Raw genomic sequence first — 17,351 nt, 5'->3', positions numbered from 1 at the left:
AGGTCCATGGCATTAAAAAAAGTTAAAAAAAAGTCCTTACGATGGTTTCGATCCACTGTGCGTGGGCTATATGTTAGGAAACACAGCCATAGACTACTAAACGACTTCCCGCGAGCTTGACATCGGTCTACCTAGTGGACATTACACTCTTATAACGTTTTCTACCGTTTCGTCTTCAAGTTGGTTCTTACGTATTAATGCCGCAGTAAAATTTACTCTAATGCGACAGTAACGCGCAAATAGTTGTTCGCAAAATAAAATTGCATCACGTTCTTTTCTTTGCAATCCCATATACGAATTTACGTAGCTCGAAAAATGGCGTCAAAAATCCATAAATAATATAGATCGACTTGTACTGAGGTGGCATTAATATGTATGTAACTTCCGGTTCCTAGTTAAGCTAGGAGTATTGTTGTAATTTTTATATGAAATATTTAATTTTATAGATAAATTTACGCAGACTGTACCAACACATCACTATTTAAATGGCACCCGTCTATAGTTTCAAGCGACGCTGTGCAGTTTATAAATAAACACGGCTAACACACACACGTATTGTGAAGGGAGTACTTTGTTACTGTAACCATGATTTACTTTCTATATGGATATTCCTGAACGTGTTTTATTAGGTCCTTTAGAGATAAACTATCGCTCATTTCTGTCACCGATACCAAGCGATACTATTTGTAAGTCCCTAGGTTAGGCCTTTGTCCAGCAATGGACATCTTGCGGCTAATAGTGATGAAAGATGATCCGTCGCCAAACAATAGAATACAGTAGTCCTTATTCAAAATGTCAAGTGTACTGAAACATGTAAGATACATGTTCAAATATGATGCCAAAGATATATTACAAAATCCTATGAAAAAACTTTTTGAAAGAAAAATTGTCCTCCTCTCCCCCTTAATGGGGATACGTTTCCTCCTTACTTATACCATTATACCGAAAGGTGCATTTTTTGAATGAGGCACTAAGGGTTTACGTTTTATATTATAACAATACTTGATGCCTTATTCAAAAGTCGATGCGAGGGCCATTATTCAATTCAGTAGATATCGAAACGCCAGCTGAGGTAGACCTGGATACTAGATGTAGATCGATTACAAAGAGTATCACTAGACCAAAGGCTGTGAAGATATTAGCTAGCTCTGTAATCTTTTTATCATGAACTAAATCTCTTTTCTGGAATATACAGCATCACCGAGTTTTAATTGGATATGCGCTCATCATCATATCAGGCGATAAACGCCCACTGCCTGGCATAGGCTTCGTCTAAAGTTCGCCTCGATGACCATCATGCTGCCAGAATTCAGCAACTTCTCAATATACTTAAGATACTCTTATTAAAACTTTTTAAAGTAACTAACTCCAAGGAGTCAGGAGTTTCGGCTCGGGTAGTTACATAACACGTTCCACCAAATTATGTTGCCTATATCAATACTCTTCGAAAGTTTGTGGACATTATTATAAGGTTTTCTTATCATCCATCTCTACATTACTGAAAGCCGTGCCCGTTTTTAGTTCAGTAATTGATTTCACATGATCAGATATGCTCGTGGATCGTCCACGTGGTCTTTTACCGTGTCTCCCTAAAACCAATCTATCGAAGTTATCAGTCTGTTAGCGATGTGGGAAAAATAACGTAGGGCTTTGGAACTATATTGTCAAGAACCTGGTCTTCATTTTTAGCTAATCGAGGTTGGACTCATTCGTGCGTTCTGCTCTTCTCGGTTTGCGTAATATTCACGAGGGGTACAAGGGAAAAGATTGTCAAGTGGTACTAGAAAATCATAAGTTTATAGGCAATAAAAATACTGTATTTCATTATATCCGTGAATTTATTTCAATGTAGTCACCCTACAGTTTGCCTACCCATTTGGCCGGCTTCGTACGTAACCCGATACGAGGCCGAGTGCGTTCACGTTACGTTAACGTATGTTTAATATAATTAACAACTCTATTGTTTGGTGATAGATCTCAATTTAGCTTGTATTGTTATACGTCAACGTGTTAAAATAAAATTTATGAATGTAGTAATCGACCTTATTCGCTTAACATTTGAGTACAAATTTAATGAAATCGCTTTATTAATAAGGAATAAATTTGATTATTGTTTGTTTTTTTTATTTGAACATTATTTCCCTTTTAAATCAAGTATTTTATTGAATTTTAAATATTAAAACGCATGGAGATATTAGGATGAATACTGGCCTAATTATTTCATTATTTATCGTCTGAGACAGGTATAATTATCTGTATCATTATCAAGAGGCCAGCCTAAAGATCTTTTCGCAATAAACCAATCCTTTATATTCAAGTGTAGATATTGGAATGTATCCTTCTTTCCAATGTCAGAATTCATTTCAACATCTTAAACAATTTTAGCTTTTAGACGATAAAGATCGATGACCGGTCTTCCGCTGCCCGAATCCAGCGACTTCCCGCGATCTTTAAGGAAGGCCTACGCCTTGCAGTGGGCATCCAGCTGATCTATCGAACGTCTTCGAAAATACCGGACTTACATAATTGCGAATGTATAACTTATATGTTAACAAAAAGATTTAAAGCTTTTACAACTATTTAAAATCACCATGTATCAAGTGATCTCTATAAAACTTATTAAATTAATTAATTTTTTTCTATTGAAATACGACAGACAGAGAACTGGTGGTGCAAAGTCTGCAGAGACAGATAATAAACAATATTTATTTTAAAACAGTTTTTCTTACTATATCATAATTGCGTTATTAATAATTAAAAACATTGAGTTTTTAATAGGGTGTACTATAATATTTATTGACAGTAACAAAGCTAAACATTCATCTATTTTTGTAGATTATACACCAATAATCAATAACCATGTATATACATTTCGTCATATGAAAATAATGTATGCTTAATCAAATTATCTTTGCATCATATTAAATTTAAATTTAAAAATGGTTTGTACAATCTACAATCTAAAATAATCTTTGTGACTTTGCTATAAGTTTTAAAATCCATCGCGAACATCGCACACAATAACATTCATCACTTACAACATAAACAATTGGTATTATCCGATAATAATTCAAAATTCGAACGATTTCTTCTAATGTCTTTCAAGCAAAAACTATCTTTAACATTGTAGGTTATAGTTTAAAATTGTGTACAACAGCTTCGTACGTGCGAATTGAAACAATGTATAAAAGAGATGGAAAATGTGTGAGCGAGACGGCTTTAGGTAACTTGATACCACCACATCTGCGCCCATGGAGGGACGCAAGAGTGCTTTATTGTACTGTAAATTTATTTTGTATTATATTTTGTGTTTGCCGTAAATATAGAAAATTCTTATCTTCTAGAATCTTCTACATTGTATTTATCAGTTAATCTACGAGATCCATTGTGATTTAGATTGACATAGCTCAGCTGATTGGCAAGTTGAAGTGGTAGTGGGAAGACCACAAAGCGCGCAGAACTGTTGGCTGCTGGGGCCTTAAGGTTCTGGAGTGGAGACCACGGATCAGCAAGCGTACGACATCTAAACACAAGGTGGACAGACAGAATAGACGACGAGCTTGTTAAAGACTTCGGAAGACGCTGGATGTCTTCCTACTGTCCCTATTAGGAATCTTAGCGGTAGGCCTTTGTGCAGCAGAGGATAATTAGATATATAGGCAGATAATTCTTCTTTTTTCAGCCGATGAACGCCCACTGCAGGGCATAGGCATCCTAAGATCGCCACGATGAACGGTCCCCCGCATCCAACGACCTCCAGCGACTTTATGCAGTCGGTCCACATTATTTTAGCAAAGTCGTAGCCTTTTTTAGAATAAGAAAAGTCTCACAGAAGAGAGTGTAAGACAGACTAGCGTATAATTCTGCTAAAAGTTATTATTCAAATGTGTTCCGGACAAACGGCTTATGTAATGATTAATCACAGGAAGCGGCCTACCACTTTGAAGATGGACGTCCTACGCTGCATCTGCTATGTTGGTTTGCCCACTGCCACTACGATTTGCCAGCCCGTTGAGCCATGTCGGTTAATTTCGTTCGTCTAAGGATCTCCCAAGTCCTGATTTGGTAAGAGCTTACCAATGACACTCAGAGTGAGAGACCACGCAATTTATAACGAAACCGCATTATATCACAATGTTTTTCTTATAAATATCTTACTATACTATTTAAAAGTATTAGCTACAATATATCTAAAAGAATAATCACGCGACGTTTGTTTTGTCCTAACACAAAAGAGGCCCGAAACCCGTAGTCCTTCATAATCGGCGAGGCGGAATTGAACGGTTGACTTAGCCTCTGAAGTCGCCCGCTCTTAAAAAAAAAAAACAAAAACCACTACCAAGCGGTTAGAAATGGCCGACTGGTCTTGGTGGAACATAGACGATGTCGGAAATCTGATACATCGTGAGTCTAGTCTACAATTATTATTAACCTATATTTATCCACTCGTGAAGACATTGGTTCTATCTTCCTCTATGGGGCCGAGACATGGACCATGAAATGTAATGACCGTAGACGCATGAACGGTGCTGGAGCAGGATGGATATAGATCACTATTTTCTAATTTAAATATTATGGAGGGCAATCCCAAAATGAAGTCGACACAGGTTTAACCCTTTCATTTTAATAAAAAAATTATATATTACGTAGGGAGAACACAACAAAATTTGGGAAACATTGGATGGACATAGATGGCAAAACATGTCAATACTGAAGGAACTCAAAGTGACAACAACTCTTTCATCAATTGAGAGTTCTTAAGAGAGAGGAGCCTAAATTATTTTAGTCACATTGCACAGTCAGTTTTGCGCAGGAAACATAGTGAAGCATTTCGTTACATGCAAGATCTAAGGTAAAAGACCATGGGAAAGAAACCCTTTGCGTTGCATAAGTCAAATCCGGGTACTAGAAGAGTTTACGAAGTTATAGACATAGACGAAAATCGCTGACGATTGCGATTGCGATTGTTCATCAAGGTGAAAATGATCCGTGGAGGGGTCTACGACTCCCAGCAAAGAGGATTACGATATAAGAAAGAGCACATTGAACAACTGATGGATTGCCGTCTGCAATGGCCCTCCCTCTTCGGTTCTTGTTTAGCGATTTCCCCTAACCCTAACTATGTCGTCGGTGGCCACTCGAGATCCTTTCGGCCTTAACGGCCATTGGTTTCTCGAGCAATGGGCCCATTGCCATTTCAGACGAGCAATTTTTTGAGTTACGTCATTGAGCTTGGTTCTTCTGTGGATCTGATCTGATTCGATTACGCAGCGAAGTTTCGAGCGTAGCTCGCTGTTTCCACGTCGTCATTCATGAAAAACGAGTCTCTTGCCTTATTACCATCCGCCCGTTTTACGAACTTAATTCGCATCCCTTGCGAGTGAAATTTCTTAAAATCCGTTCTTAGCAGAACTGTCCTAAAAAGGATTAATCCTACCAAACTTGAAGTCTCTAAGTTCTTATGAGAGATATCCTAATGAGACCGTTCATACATGGAAATCTTATACATAAAAGATGATTGCTTATAGGTGTTAAAGGGACGAATGAATTGCTGTCATTTAACATATGGTACACCCTATTCAGAAACCAATGGTTTCAAAGGTAATAAATACCATAATGTTAGTAAAGTAAAAAAATGCGATTTAAAAATTCCGTTAAGTATATATTAATTTTTATTATTGTTTATTATATAACCCTGCAGAGTTTGTACTGCCAGAAATTATTGACCTGTCGTATTCCAATAAAAAATTATATAACATATTTACAGATCACTTTATATTGAACTAGCTGATCCCGCAAACGATGTTTGCAAAAAAAAAGTTTTTAATTTACAAATAAAAAATAAGGGTTGATTGTAGAGAGGTGAAAATTTAGATTTGTATGTATTTTTGTAAGCTATATCATAAAAAAATAATAACAAAAAGTTTTGTCACAAAATTAAAAAAAATTTTTTTAGGGTGAACAACCCTTATCACTTAGGGGTATGGAAAATAGATAGTAGCCGATTCTCAGACCTACTGAATACGAATATAAAATTTGGTAAAAATCAGTCAAGCCGTTTCGGAGGAGTTCAAGTTCGAACACCGTGACACGAGAATTTTATATATTAGATCTAAATATGTGTAAAAGCTTCAAAATTTTTTGTTGACAAATGAACTATCCTTTCACACGTTTTAAACTTTTACATTTGTAACCAATCACCATGGACATAGATTATTAACTGGCGCGTCTAATAATTATGAACTCTATGTTTCTAATGACATCGTTATTAGACCAGGACTCACAAAGCGGCCCGAACAACTGAAGCACCTCTGAATCGTCACGCCGGGCTATATTTTATAATCTATGTATACTATTTATTTGTATTATTTAAAACTGCATACGTTTTCATTGTTACGAGTATTTGTAATTATTGTAAACAGGTGAATTTTTAACAGTATAAAAGTGATTGGTCATACGTGTAATGAGTTAAAAGGGGGAATAGGTCAGGGGTGTCAAACTCGTGGTTCGAGATGAAAATTTTTATAATTTTTTTTACATAAAATGCATTGTGCTATGATGTTTGCTCCTGACACGCGAAATCGTTCAGCAGGTTATAGAGATATCGCTGCTGTACCTCTCTCTCTCCTAGCTCTACCACACAAATTCACTATAAGTTTATTTATATGGTGTATTTTTTTATTAATTTACTTACAATGTATTGGTTTTTTATTGTGTTGGGAGTTGGGAGAAGGTTTCTTTTCCAAGCTGCGAGTGACGGAACTGCCTCTTATCGTATACAACTTTTCTGCAGTTTAGTAAGTGAATTTGTTTATATTGAATATATTCTTCATTTATTCTTCAATCATTCAACAAATTCGTTTCAATATTCTCAAATATAGAAATCAATCCGTTCTAGAAGATATCACCGTCAAATACTCTAGTATTTCATATTGTATTTTTTTCTCTATCATAATTGACAGAACGATAAAATTCCTAATGAAAATTTTTATTAATTCTTATTACTTCTAGTGTACGTCATTAGAACAATCACAGAAGAGTTCAATTTGATAGAAACTTGAATCAAAATGAACTACCTTGTAGCACCCTTCAATTAAAATTCTGAGTGTTTCAAACGCGCCTTGATCAGAGAAAAGTTCACGATAAGCCTCTGACGGTTTTTTGTGGACTTTTACAATGTTCTAATACAGAAGTAAAGCAATTATCTCATCAAGTTATATTATCTCTTATAAATCTATTTAAGGTTTTGTTTAACGACCTTCCTATATATAAGATATGAAATCCATATTTTCAGTGATTAAATTTAATGTCTAAACTTTTTTTCAATGGTAATCTGAAATTAATACATGAAAGCAACCGATTTGAACTTAGTCTGTTTGTCAGTATTAAATTAAAGTTATTGTATTAAAACCTACCTGTCTTTATGTTCTGCTTGCCTGTCCCTCTGTCGCCTGTTTTTGAACCAATTTGACACCTGCGATGTAACGAAGTACATTAAAAATATTTTAAAGTGTTAATAGATTTTTTAAAAAAAAGATGCTGTAACTGAATTTGAAGTGGTTATATAGGTCACAGGCATGGTGCCTTAAGGTTCTGTAGTGGAGACCATGGACCGGCAATCGCAGCGTACGCCGCCCGCCCACAAGCTGGACACACGACTTTTATAATAATATGGGAAAACGAAGTAGGCTTTTGTACAGTAATAAACGTCCTGGCTGCACTAAGATTCTACTATACATACTTTATACTGCGTGTAACATACACTTTTAGAAAGTCGAACACCTAGTTTCATTTACAATATATTTTTCGGCTATTTTAGTGGATCGAATAAAAATAATTGCCTATTACACTTGTCTAGAAATGGTGTGGTTTATAAAGGCGCTATTGTAACATATATGGCGATTACGGAGCCATTTTTAAATGTTGGCCGATATAGATTGTTTTTAGCTCCTTTTTAGGGGACCTCTTCTCTAATTCCTTTCACTTTCATAGATATTGTTTTGACACCTACTTATATATCTACCAAGAAACTTCCACTGCTACAAATTCTGTCATGTTGGCAATCTTGGGCGACGAGGAGAGTTGATGGATAGGCCTTGCTAGCCGCGTATCGGTTGAGAGTGTAAATACGTACCTGCACAGTGGTAAGTCCGGTAGTCTCGGCTAATTCCCGTTTCTCCTTCGGTGAGGGGTAAGGGTTATGTAGGTACCAATCCCGAAGCACCGACCGAGACTTTTCCTGATCAAAGAAATTAATAATTCAAACAAAGTATAACATCGACCAATCGAGACTTGAACGCGTTTGAGAAACAAAACATCCTACATAATGTAAGAAAAGGACCAATATTTAGGCACTTCCGCACATGCAGTGGTAGTCGATTAGTGCCAAACACAGAGTCACTAATCGGTGTAACATAACTCCTGAAGATGCCCCGTGGAGGGGTGACTTGTTGAGTAATTTGGGGGTGGCGGTTGTGTGATTCGCATTGTTTGCCGCATACGCATTTATCTGCGGGCAGGCGGGCGGTGCATTTTATTGCACGACTACCCCTGCATGTGCGGAAGTAGCTAAATATTGGTCCTTTTCTTACTTAGGATGGACTTCCGCGAGGTAACGCCTGATTCCAATAAATATCCTTCATAATGGTTTGAGCTGTGCCTAATGATATTCCACCTTTTGACAATCACACGCTTGGCAAATGTTATATACAGTCCTAGCAATCTTGAAAAAAAAATTACCTGCCTGCCCGGGAGTTTTAAATGATAATTTCACCTTACGTTATGAACATAAAAAAAGCTTTAACGTTAAGTAAAAATAGAAAGAAAACTAAAAAAAGTGAGAATGACCTCATGTTAACGTTATTATAAATTAAAATACATATATGTTTAAGTATATTCACACAGAGCTTTGTTTCGGCTTAATTCTGACAGACGACTGATTTAGATAAGAATTTTACCAACGATGTCATCGAAAAAATTAACCATAGTCTCACCTTAAAGCAGTATGAGGTTTCTTCGCCGTCCCATATGGTCCTGGGCAGGGGAAACTTGCGTCGCACTCTGTATTTGCCGACAGCTCCCAGCGGCCTCCCTCGCAATCTTTCCGCTTCCATATAGTGTGCTAAATTAAAAAATATATTTTGCTTTGCTATGAATATTCTACTTGAACCAGTGGCGTAGCTAGGGGGTGGCGAGCGGGGCGGCCGCACCAGGCACCACAAGTAGGGGGGGCACCAAAGTTGAAAATAATTTTTTTTTTGAATGATGAATAATGAAATGTTTATTTTTGTGCTAAAAAAGTTGTTAAATAATATGAACATTAAAAAAAGTAAACGGTTACAAATTATAATATACACAGTGTTTAAGCCTTTCATTCGCAAAACACATAAAGCGTTTTTTAAAAGAGCCCTAAATGACAAAATAATTAAATATTACACTATTGCAAGATTATGTAATGATAAATAGATTAAATAATCTTGCAATAATGTCAATAGAACATGAAGTCGTCGACACTATTGATATGTGATTAATGACTTTGCAAGCCAAAAAGCGAGGAATGTTCGTTTTTAAATTTTCCCAATAAATTTGATTAAGATCTAATGTTATTTTATATATATTTATTATTATTTTGAACCAAAAAAATATATTAACTACATTCTGTTTTGATTTTGAAATTATTTAGACTGTTTATGAGAGGGGGGGGGGGGGGGCACCAAGCCCCAATCTGCCCCAGGCCCCAAATACCATAGCTACGCCACTGACTTGAACCATATTAATCTTCATTTCAACCAATATTCGCCCACTATATAGATCACCCACAAATATATCTATGGTGGGATATACCATGATCGCCAGGCTTGGCAGGCGGGTTTAGCAATCGCAGTGGTATTATGGTGCGTATAGTACACTAATACCCATTCTCTGGAAACTTTTGGTAAGCTATTGGAATCCCGTATAATTAAAGCACAAAGAGTAAATTATATAAGATTGTATACCGATAACCGGGAATCGAACATTCGACCTACTATTTCAAGTCTTTTTCCTCTAGCGCTAGCCACCAATGCTCTGCAATGATTTATTTGCATCATTACATTTGTAGCTTCATCAAATTCAATGTGATTTCAACATATGTGTTAGTATTTTGTTTTTATTTGATTATAAAGCTTCGGAATTAATTGTTCTATAACAAAGTACCAAGAGATGCGGTAAATTTATCTCTTAGTAAATTTAAGAAATTTGTTAAACACGGGCTCTGCGAAAAGGCATGTTATTTTCAGAATATAGATGTTCGAAAATGAATTGTTCTAATTGAAAGCAAAATTTTTTTATGTTGTACATAAAAAAATACCAACTCAACTTAGTTTCTTGTTAGTTCTCTACAGATGACGCGTTACGAACTAACTTAAACTTAATTTTAGGCTGACAATTATAAATGATTGCTATGATATCATTTACTAAAGCTATTTTGACTTTGATTTCTACTCCTGTATTTCGAATATTGTAAAAGTGACCACATAAAAAACCACCTGAGTTTGTTGTGGGCTCTTCACAGATCAGGGCGCGTTTGGAACCCTCGAAGCTTTAAGTTGAAGAATGGCATTAGAAGGGAGTCAGTTTGATTCTAGTTTCTATCAAATTAGGCTGTACTATAATTCTTCTAATGTACCTACCATGTCAATTTAAATCATCCTATATAGATAATAATCTAATTATATGTCCTAGTCATATTAATCAATATAATAATAAACAACGCGTACCTTTTAACCATAGATTCTGCAGTTTGGTGTGGTTATGGGGACTGAAGGTGTGTGATTCTAGCAATCTGTAAAGTTCCTTGAAGTTGCCTCGGTGAAAAGCCACCATGGCTTTAGCTTTAAGAACCGACTCATGCGCATGCAGCCTTTCGCACGCCGGCAGAGACCAGAGGAAACGACCCAGCCTCTCTATGTTGCCCGCCTGCTGGAGAACCTGGATATAAAGAGATTATTTATTTACTTTTAACGCACTACAAAAACAAACATACAATAATAATTTATGTTATTATTTTGTTTCTTCTTAGCTAAACCCTGAAGGCGTTCCTGCGCCACTAACTAAAATTAATAAATTTAATTAAAATACATTACACAAATATTCAAATCATCATGAGTCATTTGAATGATTAAGAAGAACAACCAATTTAGAAACATTCATAGTCTCATGCACAACAACTTTGCTAAAAATCGTCACATGATCAAATGCATAGTTTACGATTCTATAAAGGATATACAGACAAACAATAATTTACATATATATAAAACTAGTGACAGACACATGAAAATTACAAGAAATGAAAATAAAGTTAAGCTATTGTTCATAGGTCTGGGTGTATGCTACCTTTTCTTAGTTTAAAATTATAATTAAAAGTATAGTTTTTAGTCGATCGGAATTGGTGGAACTTGGTTTGTTGACTCATTAGCCGGGCTGACATCAAACATTGTTAAATTTCATATAAAGAGAGCAAGTGTTGACAACTCTTCTCAACAGACCAGCTTTCCGAGCCGGTGGTAGCTTACTACTTATAATATTAAAATAATCGACGATTTAAGTGTGTGTAAATGCTTATGGTGTCGGTATATGTGTGTATGTTACTTTTTTATTTGTCCAATAGTAGTAGTGTAATATTGTCCTTCTTAGGCTCATATCAAAATCATAGGCCAGAACACTAAGAACTATACTGAATAAGCCCTTTTGAAATATTCTTTGAGACATCTTTTGCCTAAATAGATTTTTATATATCTACGAGTATAAACATATAGTTGATCTAGGGGATCCTTACTGTTTTTTTATTGATTAAACATTAAATAATCATTACATAATAAGCACGTGCATACTTGTCAATACAAATTACTTCCGCTGTGATTCCGAGGTCGACATGGGGAATAGGATCGAAGAAGACAGTATCACCTTCCTCATGAGCGGCGACAAATGTCACTCTATATTTCAATAAATTCTCCAGAATAGTAGTACAATATATATTAGAAAAGAATAAGACTTAGAACTAAGTCAAAAAGTGTTGAGCAAGATCCCGAGTAATAAACCGATTTATTAATAATACCCACGGATCGAAACCTAGTGATGCACTATTAAGCATCTGCATTCGTATTATATATACGCTTGTATCCAAAAAAGTTGCCAAAATTACTCTTTAAAATTTGTATTTTTTCGAATACTTACATTTATTAAAAACAAATTTTGGTAAATTATTTATAAGTGTTACATAACGTGCAGTCCGCAAAAAAAAAATTAAAATTCTAACTGGCCCGTGGATTAAAAAGGTTGCTCACCCCTGGTTTAATCAAATACATAGTTGACGCTAAGTGTGACTAAACATTCCGATAAGGAGTCGCCGTGTTTAGTTTTATTACTGTGATGTGTTGACGTTAAGAAAATAATGATTCATTGTTGTTATTCAGTTTACTCACGAACTATTGGCCAGGTATTAATTTTTTAATAGTGGCTAAAGTCACGTCCGTACTTTTTTTTTTTTTTTATTTATATAAATGATGTAGCCTTCGCATAATCCTTGCATACATAAGAATAAGGCGACCTATAGACTCGGCGTGAATAGGCGCCCGACTGGTCATTGTGGCGAATTTTTGGGTGAGGTCTATGCCATGCATTGGACGTAAATCGACTTATATGATGATGTCAGGATAGATGTGGCTTCCATGTAGCATCAAGATGACATGTCCCTTCAGGTGTTTGGCATATAAAGTAAACATTTTTTTCTATAACTTTTACACACTTGTCTACTAGATATCACACCTTGAGTTGAACGGTAGAGAATGCCTAAACGTATCTAGTTGACCATTTTTCATTACACAAGTAATAAAATGAGTGAATAGATAAATTTAGTCTATGTATTTAAGCAACATGCAGTTTAATAGTTTGTACATTCGAATTCTATTATAAATAAATATCTTATCCTGAGTATTTGGCTAATTTAAATATTATCTTTTGTCTAAGAAGGCCGGATATCCCAAGGGTGGTCGCAAACACGATCAATAATATTTGCAAAAGAACGCACATGTGGGGACATCCGGTTTTTTTTTAAATCCTAAACTAACAATCGACAAGGGATCCAATCGTTCCGCCTTGAACTTGTCTATGGTCTTACTATAGGCATATTTAATTTGGCTGGTTATTAGACTTCTTTTAACTGTAACATCTCGTCCAAATACCCTAATGTCTGAGAACGAAGATCATCTACCAATGTGTGCCAGTTGTTGATGACTTTTGCATATGAGACGTGGTGGTTTACGATAAGCCTCATTAAGAGCTCGGAGCTTTGTCGCGAGATCGGATCAGAAATAAGGAGATCTGCAGAAGAATCAAGGTCACCGATGTAGCATGACGAATTTTTGCGTGCGTCCGAAGTGGCACCGGGCCAGGAAACACCCCTCTTAACCGTTATCTTAGCCCTTAAATGTTGTATTTGCAATCACAGGTTCTTGAAATCAAGACACGTGTTATAGTTCATCGCTCAAGGCAACATTTTGTAACGATTCTGTCGCCCGATTAGTAAACTACCTTCAGCGTACACCATCATGTTTCCATCGTCTTAGTTGACGTGGTTTATAATCATCACGGACCGCGGAGAGCGCCCACTGGTCCCCATACTCTCCAAGCGGAAAACGCATTGTGCCGAATTGATGGTAAATGGCGACTGCCAAGGAGACGGGATTGGGCAGCAATCACCGGGGGCTCAACAGCAGCCCGATATAGAAGACGCTCGAGAGCGTCCCCTATTTCTAGCTTAAAAAAACAGCAATGAACTCGTGCCTCCCGGTCGGTAGGGAGAGTCGAAAGACCTTAAAGTAAAGCATCTCTACTAACGCGCTTTAGTCGCATTTACGCTAGCGCATTGGACGAAAATGGAGAGAGGGTGGCTTTTTCTGACATACATTGTCTCTGCTTTAGTTGCTTATACTTCGGTTGCTGACGTAAAATCAGCATCAGAGGCAACGTGATGTTGTCTCAAGGTCCATCTTGCAACTGTAGCGATAGCAAGTATTTTCATTACGATACTGAATTGCATTTACATCGCGACAAAATCGTAGTTATATGGGTATAGCTGGGCATAGATGGCACATAGCTAGCGACTCCTTCGCGACTAAAAAAGGTCGCCGTGGACGAGGGATGTTCGTTTCCTTTAGGAGAATTACCTACAAATTAAAGAGGAAAAAGTGTAGGGCTGATGTGCCAGGGATAATACGTAATAATTATTCTAGAAAAAAAGAAAACAAATACACATTCATCCTTTTAAAGATTTTTCTTCTATAACCAATCACCCTGTAGACAAAAATCTTGCCGTCCCGTGATCTGAACCATACAATACCAACTGAATAAGATGATAACACACATTGACGCGAATAGTTCGACGTACTCGTGTAGGTGGAGAGCGTGTTGTTTTTTCGGAGACATCTCCGTGAAGTCGGCGATATTTTTATATCATCTACGTCTTCACCTATTTACGCAGTTCTTACGCATAACTGTGTCAATAGGAAGTATGGCACGAAAATAAAATAAGAGATATATTTAACACTTTAAACGCTATGTGAAAAATCGAGTATTTCCATAAAGGCTGCACGGGTTATCAGTGGGCCATCTCACAAACCATTTAAGCCATGGGGTCACCTGTGAGCCACGTATAAGGTTGCCACATATTGCAACTGTAAAACAAAACGCACATAGAAATGAGCTGTGTGGCTCTGATATCCAACTGGACAACCTCGTTACGTACAAATCTAATAATAGTTTCCTGGTTATTTCGCTAAAACTAGATAATAAGTCATTAATTTTTATTTTATGTTTAGACTCGTTAAGAATTTAAATCTCAATAAAAATAATAGATTTCTTGAATTTGGCTTGACACGTTAGTGCGCTGGGCTCCGATGCAGTATTACCCAAACTTTTTTGTGCCATGCTCAGCTTTAAAATTTTTATGCAACCCTGTGTAACATACATAACTTTTATACAAAACCAAGAGGGTTAAACTCATGTTCATTTTGGAATTTCCTCCGTTAACAATCACATTGCTTCCCTGTGGGGTGTGAGCACCACGTTGGGAAACACAGATCTGGTGGGTCGTAAAGAATACAACGTGTTTAATAGGTTTGATCTGTGGTTCTCTTCTATTGTAAGTCTTGTATGTTTGTACTATTGACAGGAAAGCCTTTCAGTGGTATCATCACGCGACCTCATTGCGGATTATCAACATGATACAAATAGGCCTCTATCATAGGCTTTCAATAGGTCTAATTGGAAGCATCTTGTATTCTGCGTCTTCCGACGACCTTGGCAAGATCGCACATCCTTCGCTGCGCTTACCGGGTCTTGATCTCCACTACAGAACCTTGAGGACTTCAACTTCTTATCCGCTGATCCTTATCGGTTACTATCATTCTTCTACGGATCACCTCATTCGATCTCGTAAAGAAATCCCAAGTGCAACCCTTGTCCAAAGGCCGTTGAACGACTATCGAACCGCTGTGAGTGCTATTATTACAAGGTAAACTATGTATATTTTTATTTAAACTAAATTATATAAGACGTATATAGAGATTAACCCTCCTCCTTCCGCGGGCGTTAATTCCCGGGCATAAGAAGCGTTGTGGTCTGTGGGCGTGAATTCACACCCGAGCGACTTATCTTTAATTTTTCTCTTTTTTAATAAAATTATAAAGCCTATACTTCCTACTAGAATACGATTGCATACACTTATTCTTATAGTAAAAATCTTATATATATCAGTATACTCTTACAGTAAAAATCTTCTAGAATCTATCAGTACTTTAATTTGTTACAAGCACAAGTTTCCGACGTCAAAAAGTAACGCGGGCACGGCGACATAATGGCCGTCAAGACTTAGTTGATTATAACACAGAATTCGTAATACAAAAACCTTCACAACACTATCTGCAATATCATTTTTAAACGTAGCATTAGCCTAATTATATTAAACGCCTACTGCAAGGGATAAGTTTTCACCAAAGATCACAACGATGACTTGCGCTGTATGCATCCAGTTACTTCCACCGAGTCCAACTATGTCGTCCATCCCACTACATCCAACTCCATACAACTGACCCCGTTTTTGGGGACCCTTCGTACTTCGGTTGATGTTCCTGCTGTTAGCCCGAGGACTTTTACAGCTTCATCGGAGCTGAGTTCACAGAGCGGAAGGGTCCGTGAACTTAAAAACTTAAAAATAAACAAAACTGGATGGGCGCGTATCAGTTGCATGAAGTCGTTCGCACGTAGTGAAACCGAGTAGTGTTGATGTTGTGTGTTGTCCAAAGGCGAGCCAAGGAAGGATCCGGATCCAACCTCGGGTCGCCTATGCAGTTCGAGGTTAGGGAGCGTGCGGGCGTTCCCTAAAACTGGGTGTTGTGGTGTGGTGAGTAGCGTTTGCTTCTATTGAATATTCCTTTCTACAATCCACCGCTCTACCGAGCTATCGAAGGTTACCTTAGAGCCATTACAGAGATTTGGCCTTTCTTACCAACACGAGCAACTTGTTCTACAAACTTGCAGCAATAACAGTATATGCAAGTTTTATAGAGCTGTGAACAGACTTCTTAAGGTCATCGGAAGATTCTGGATACAGGCCGCTTTCAACCAGCTCTAATAGATATCAATGGTGGGTACCTACTTCTAGCAATACTCGTACCGCTAAAATGATATATTTCGTGTTGTGTGAAAACATGACTAGAAATGCGAAATCTACTGCCGTTCCTATGTAAACCGATATTAGACATTCGATACGCCTCTAGCCGATAGATGTCCGTAACTGTATTATAATGTAGGCAGCCTAGAAGTTATTGACTGCGGCATCCGGCTAACCTACGGGTTCAATAATAAACATGCACACTATATAACAGGGGGAGCCAAACTTTGGCATGCGAGCCACATGCAGGTCTTTGAAGGAATTAATCGAATTTTATTAATTTATCGAATAATTTAAAATATTTTCAACAATGTACTTATGTAAATAATTACAATTTCACTTTAAAATTGGTAAAATCCAAATATCGATCGGTATTATCTAAACGAGAAGCGGTAGTCCAGCAAGTCGCGGGTTCGATTCCCGCGATATATTCTTAAAATTCACACTTCGTGTATTAATTGTATAGGGTTGCTACTGCTCATAACCATGTATTCAGAGGATGGGCAGCAGCGTCTTCTGCATATCATAATAATTAAGAATAAATAAATTGTTAAACAAATGATATAAATAATAAACGTAAATTGGGATACTCTGGACGGAAGGTGAAAGTAGTGAGGCGATATATGGAAGGAATGTATGGAAA

General features: G+C 36.9%; 1 protein-coding gene across 1 annotated transcript in view; it reads right to left on the bottom strand.

The window, feature by feature from the left end:
- so (sine oculis) overlaps positions 1-17,351 on the bottom strand; it is a 35,075-nt gene that overhangs the window by 10,896 nt on the left and 6,828 nt on the right. The window contains exons 2-5 of the mRNA XM_068768264.1: positions 10,758-10,968; positions 8,994-9,121; positions 8,135-8,239; positions 7,416-7,474 (exon numbers count right to left, since the gene is read on the bottom strand). Coding sequence (XP_068624365.1) covers positions 7,416-7,474; positions 8,135-8,239; positions 8,994-9,121; positions 10,758-10,968 — 503 coding nt within the window. The remainder of the gene's footprint in view (positions 1-7,415; positions 7,475-8,134; positions 8,240-8,993; positions 9,122-10,757; positions 10,969-17,351) is intronic.

The sequence above is a fragment of the Battus philenor genome, unplaced genomic scaffold (genome assembly GCF_028537555.1).
Source record: "Battus philenor isolate CCGP_79_NKW_IND1 unplaced genomic scaffold, ilBatPhil1.0.hap1 SCAF_25, whole genome shotgun sequence".
NCBI lineage: Eukaryota > Metazoa > Arthropoda > Insecta > Lepidoptera > Papilionidae > Battus > Battus philenor.
Note: the sequence above shows the minus strand (reverse complement) of the source record. Positions and strands in the feature narration are given on the sequence as shown.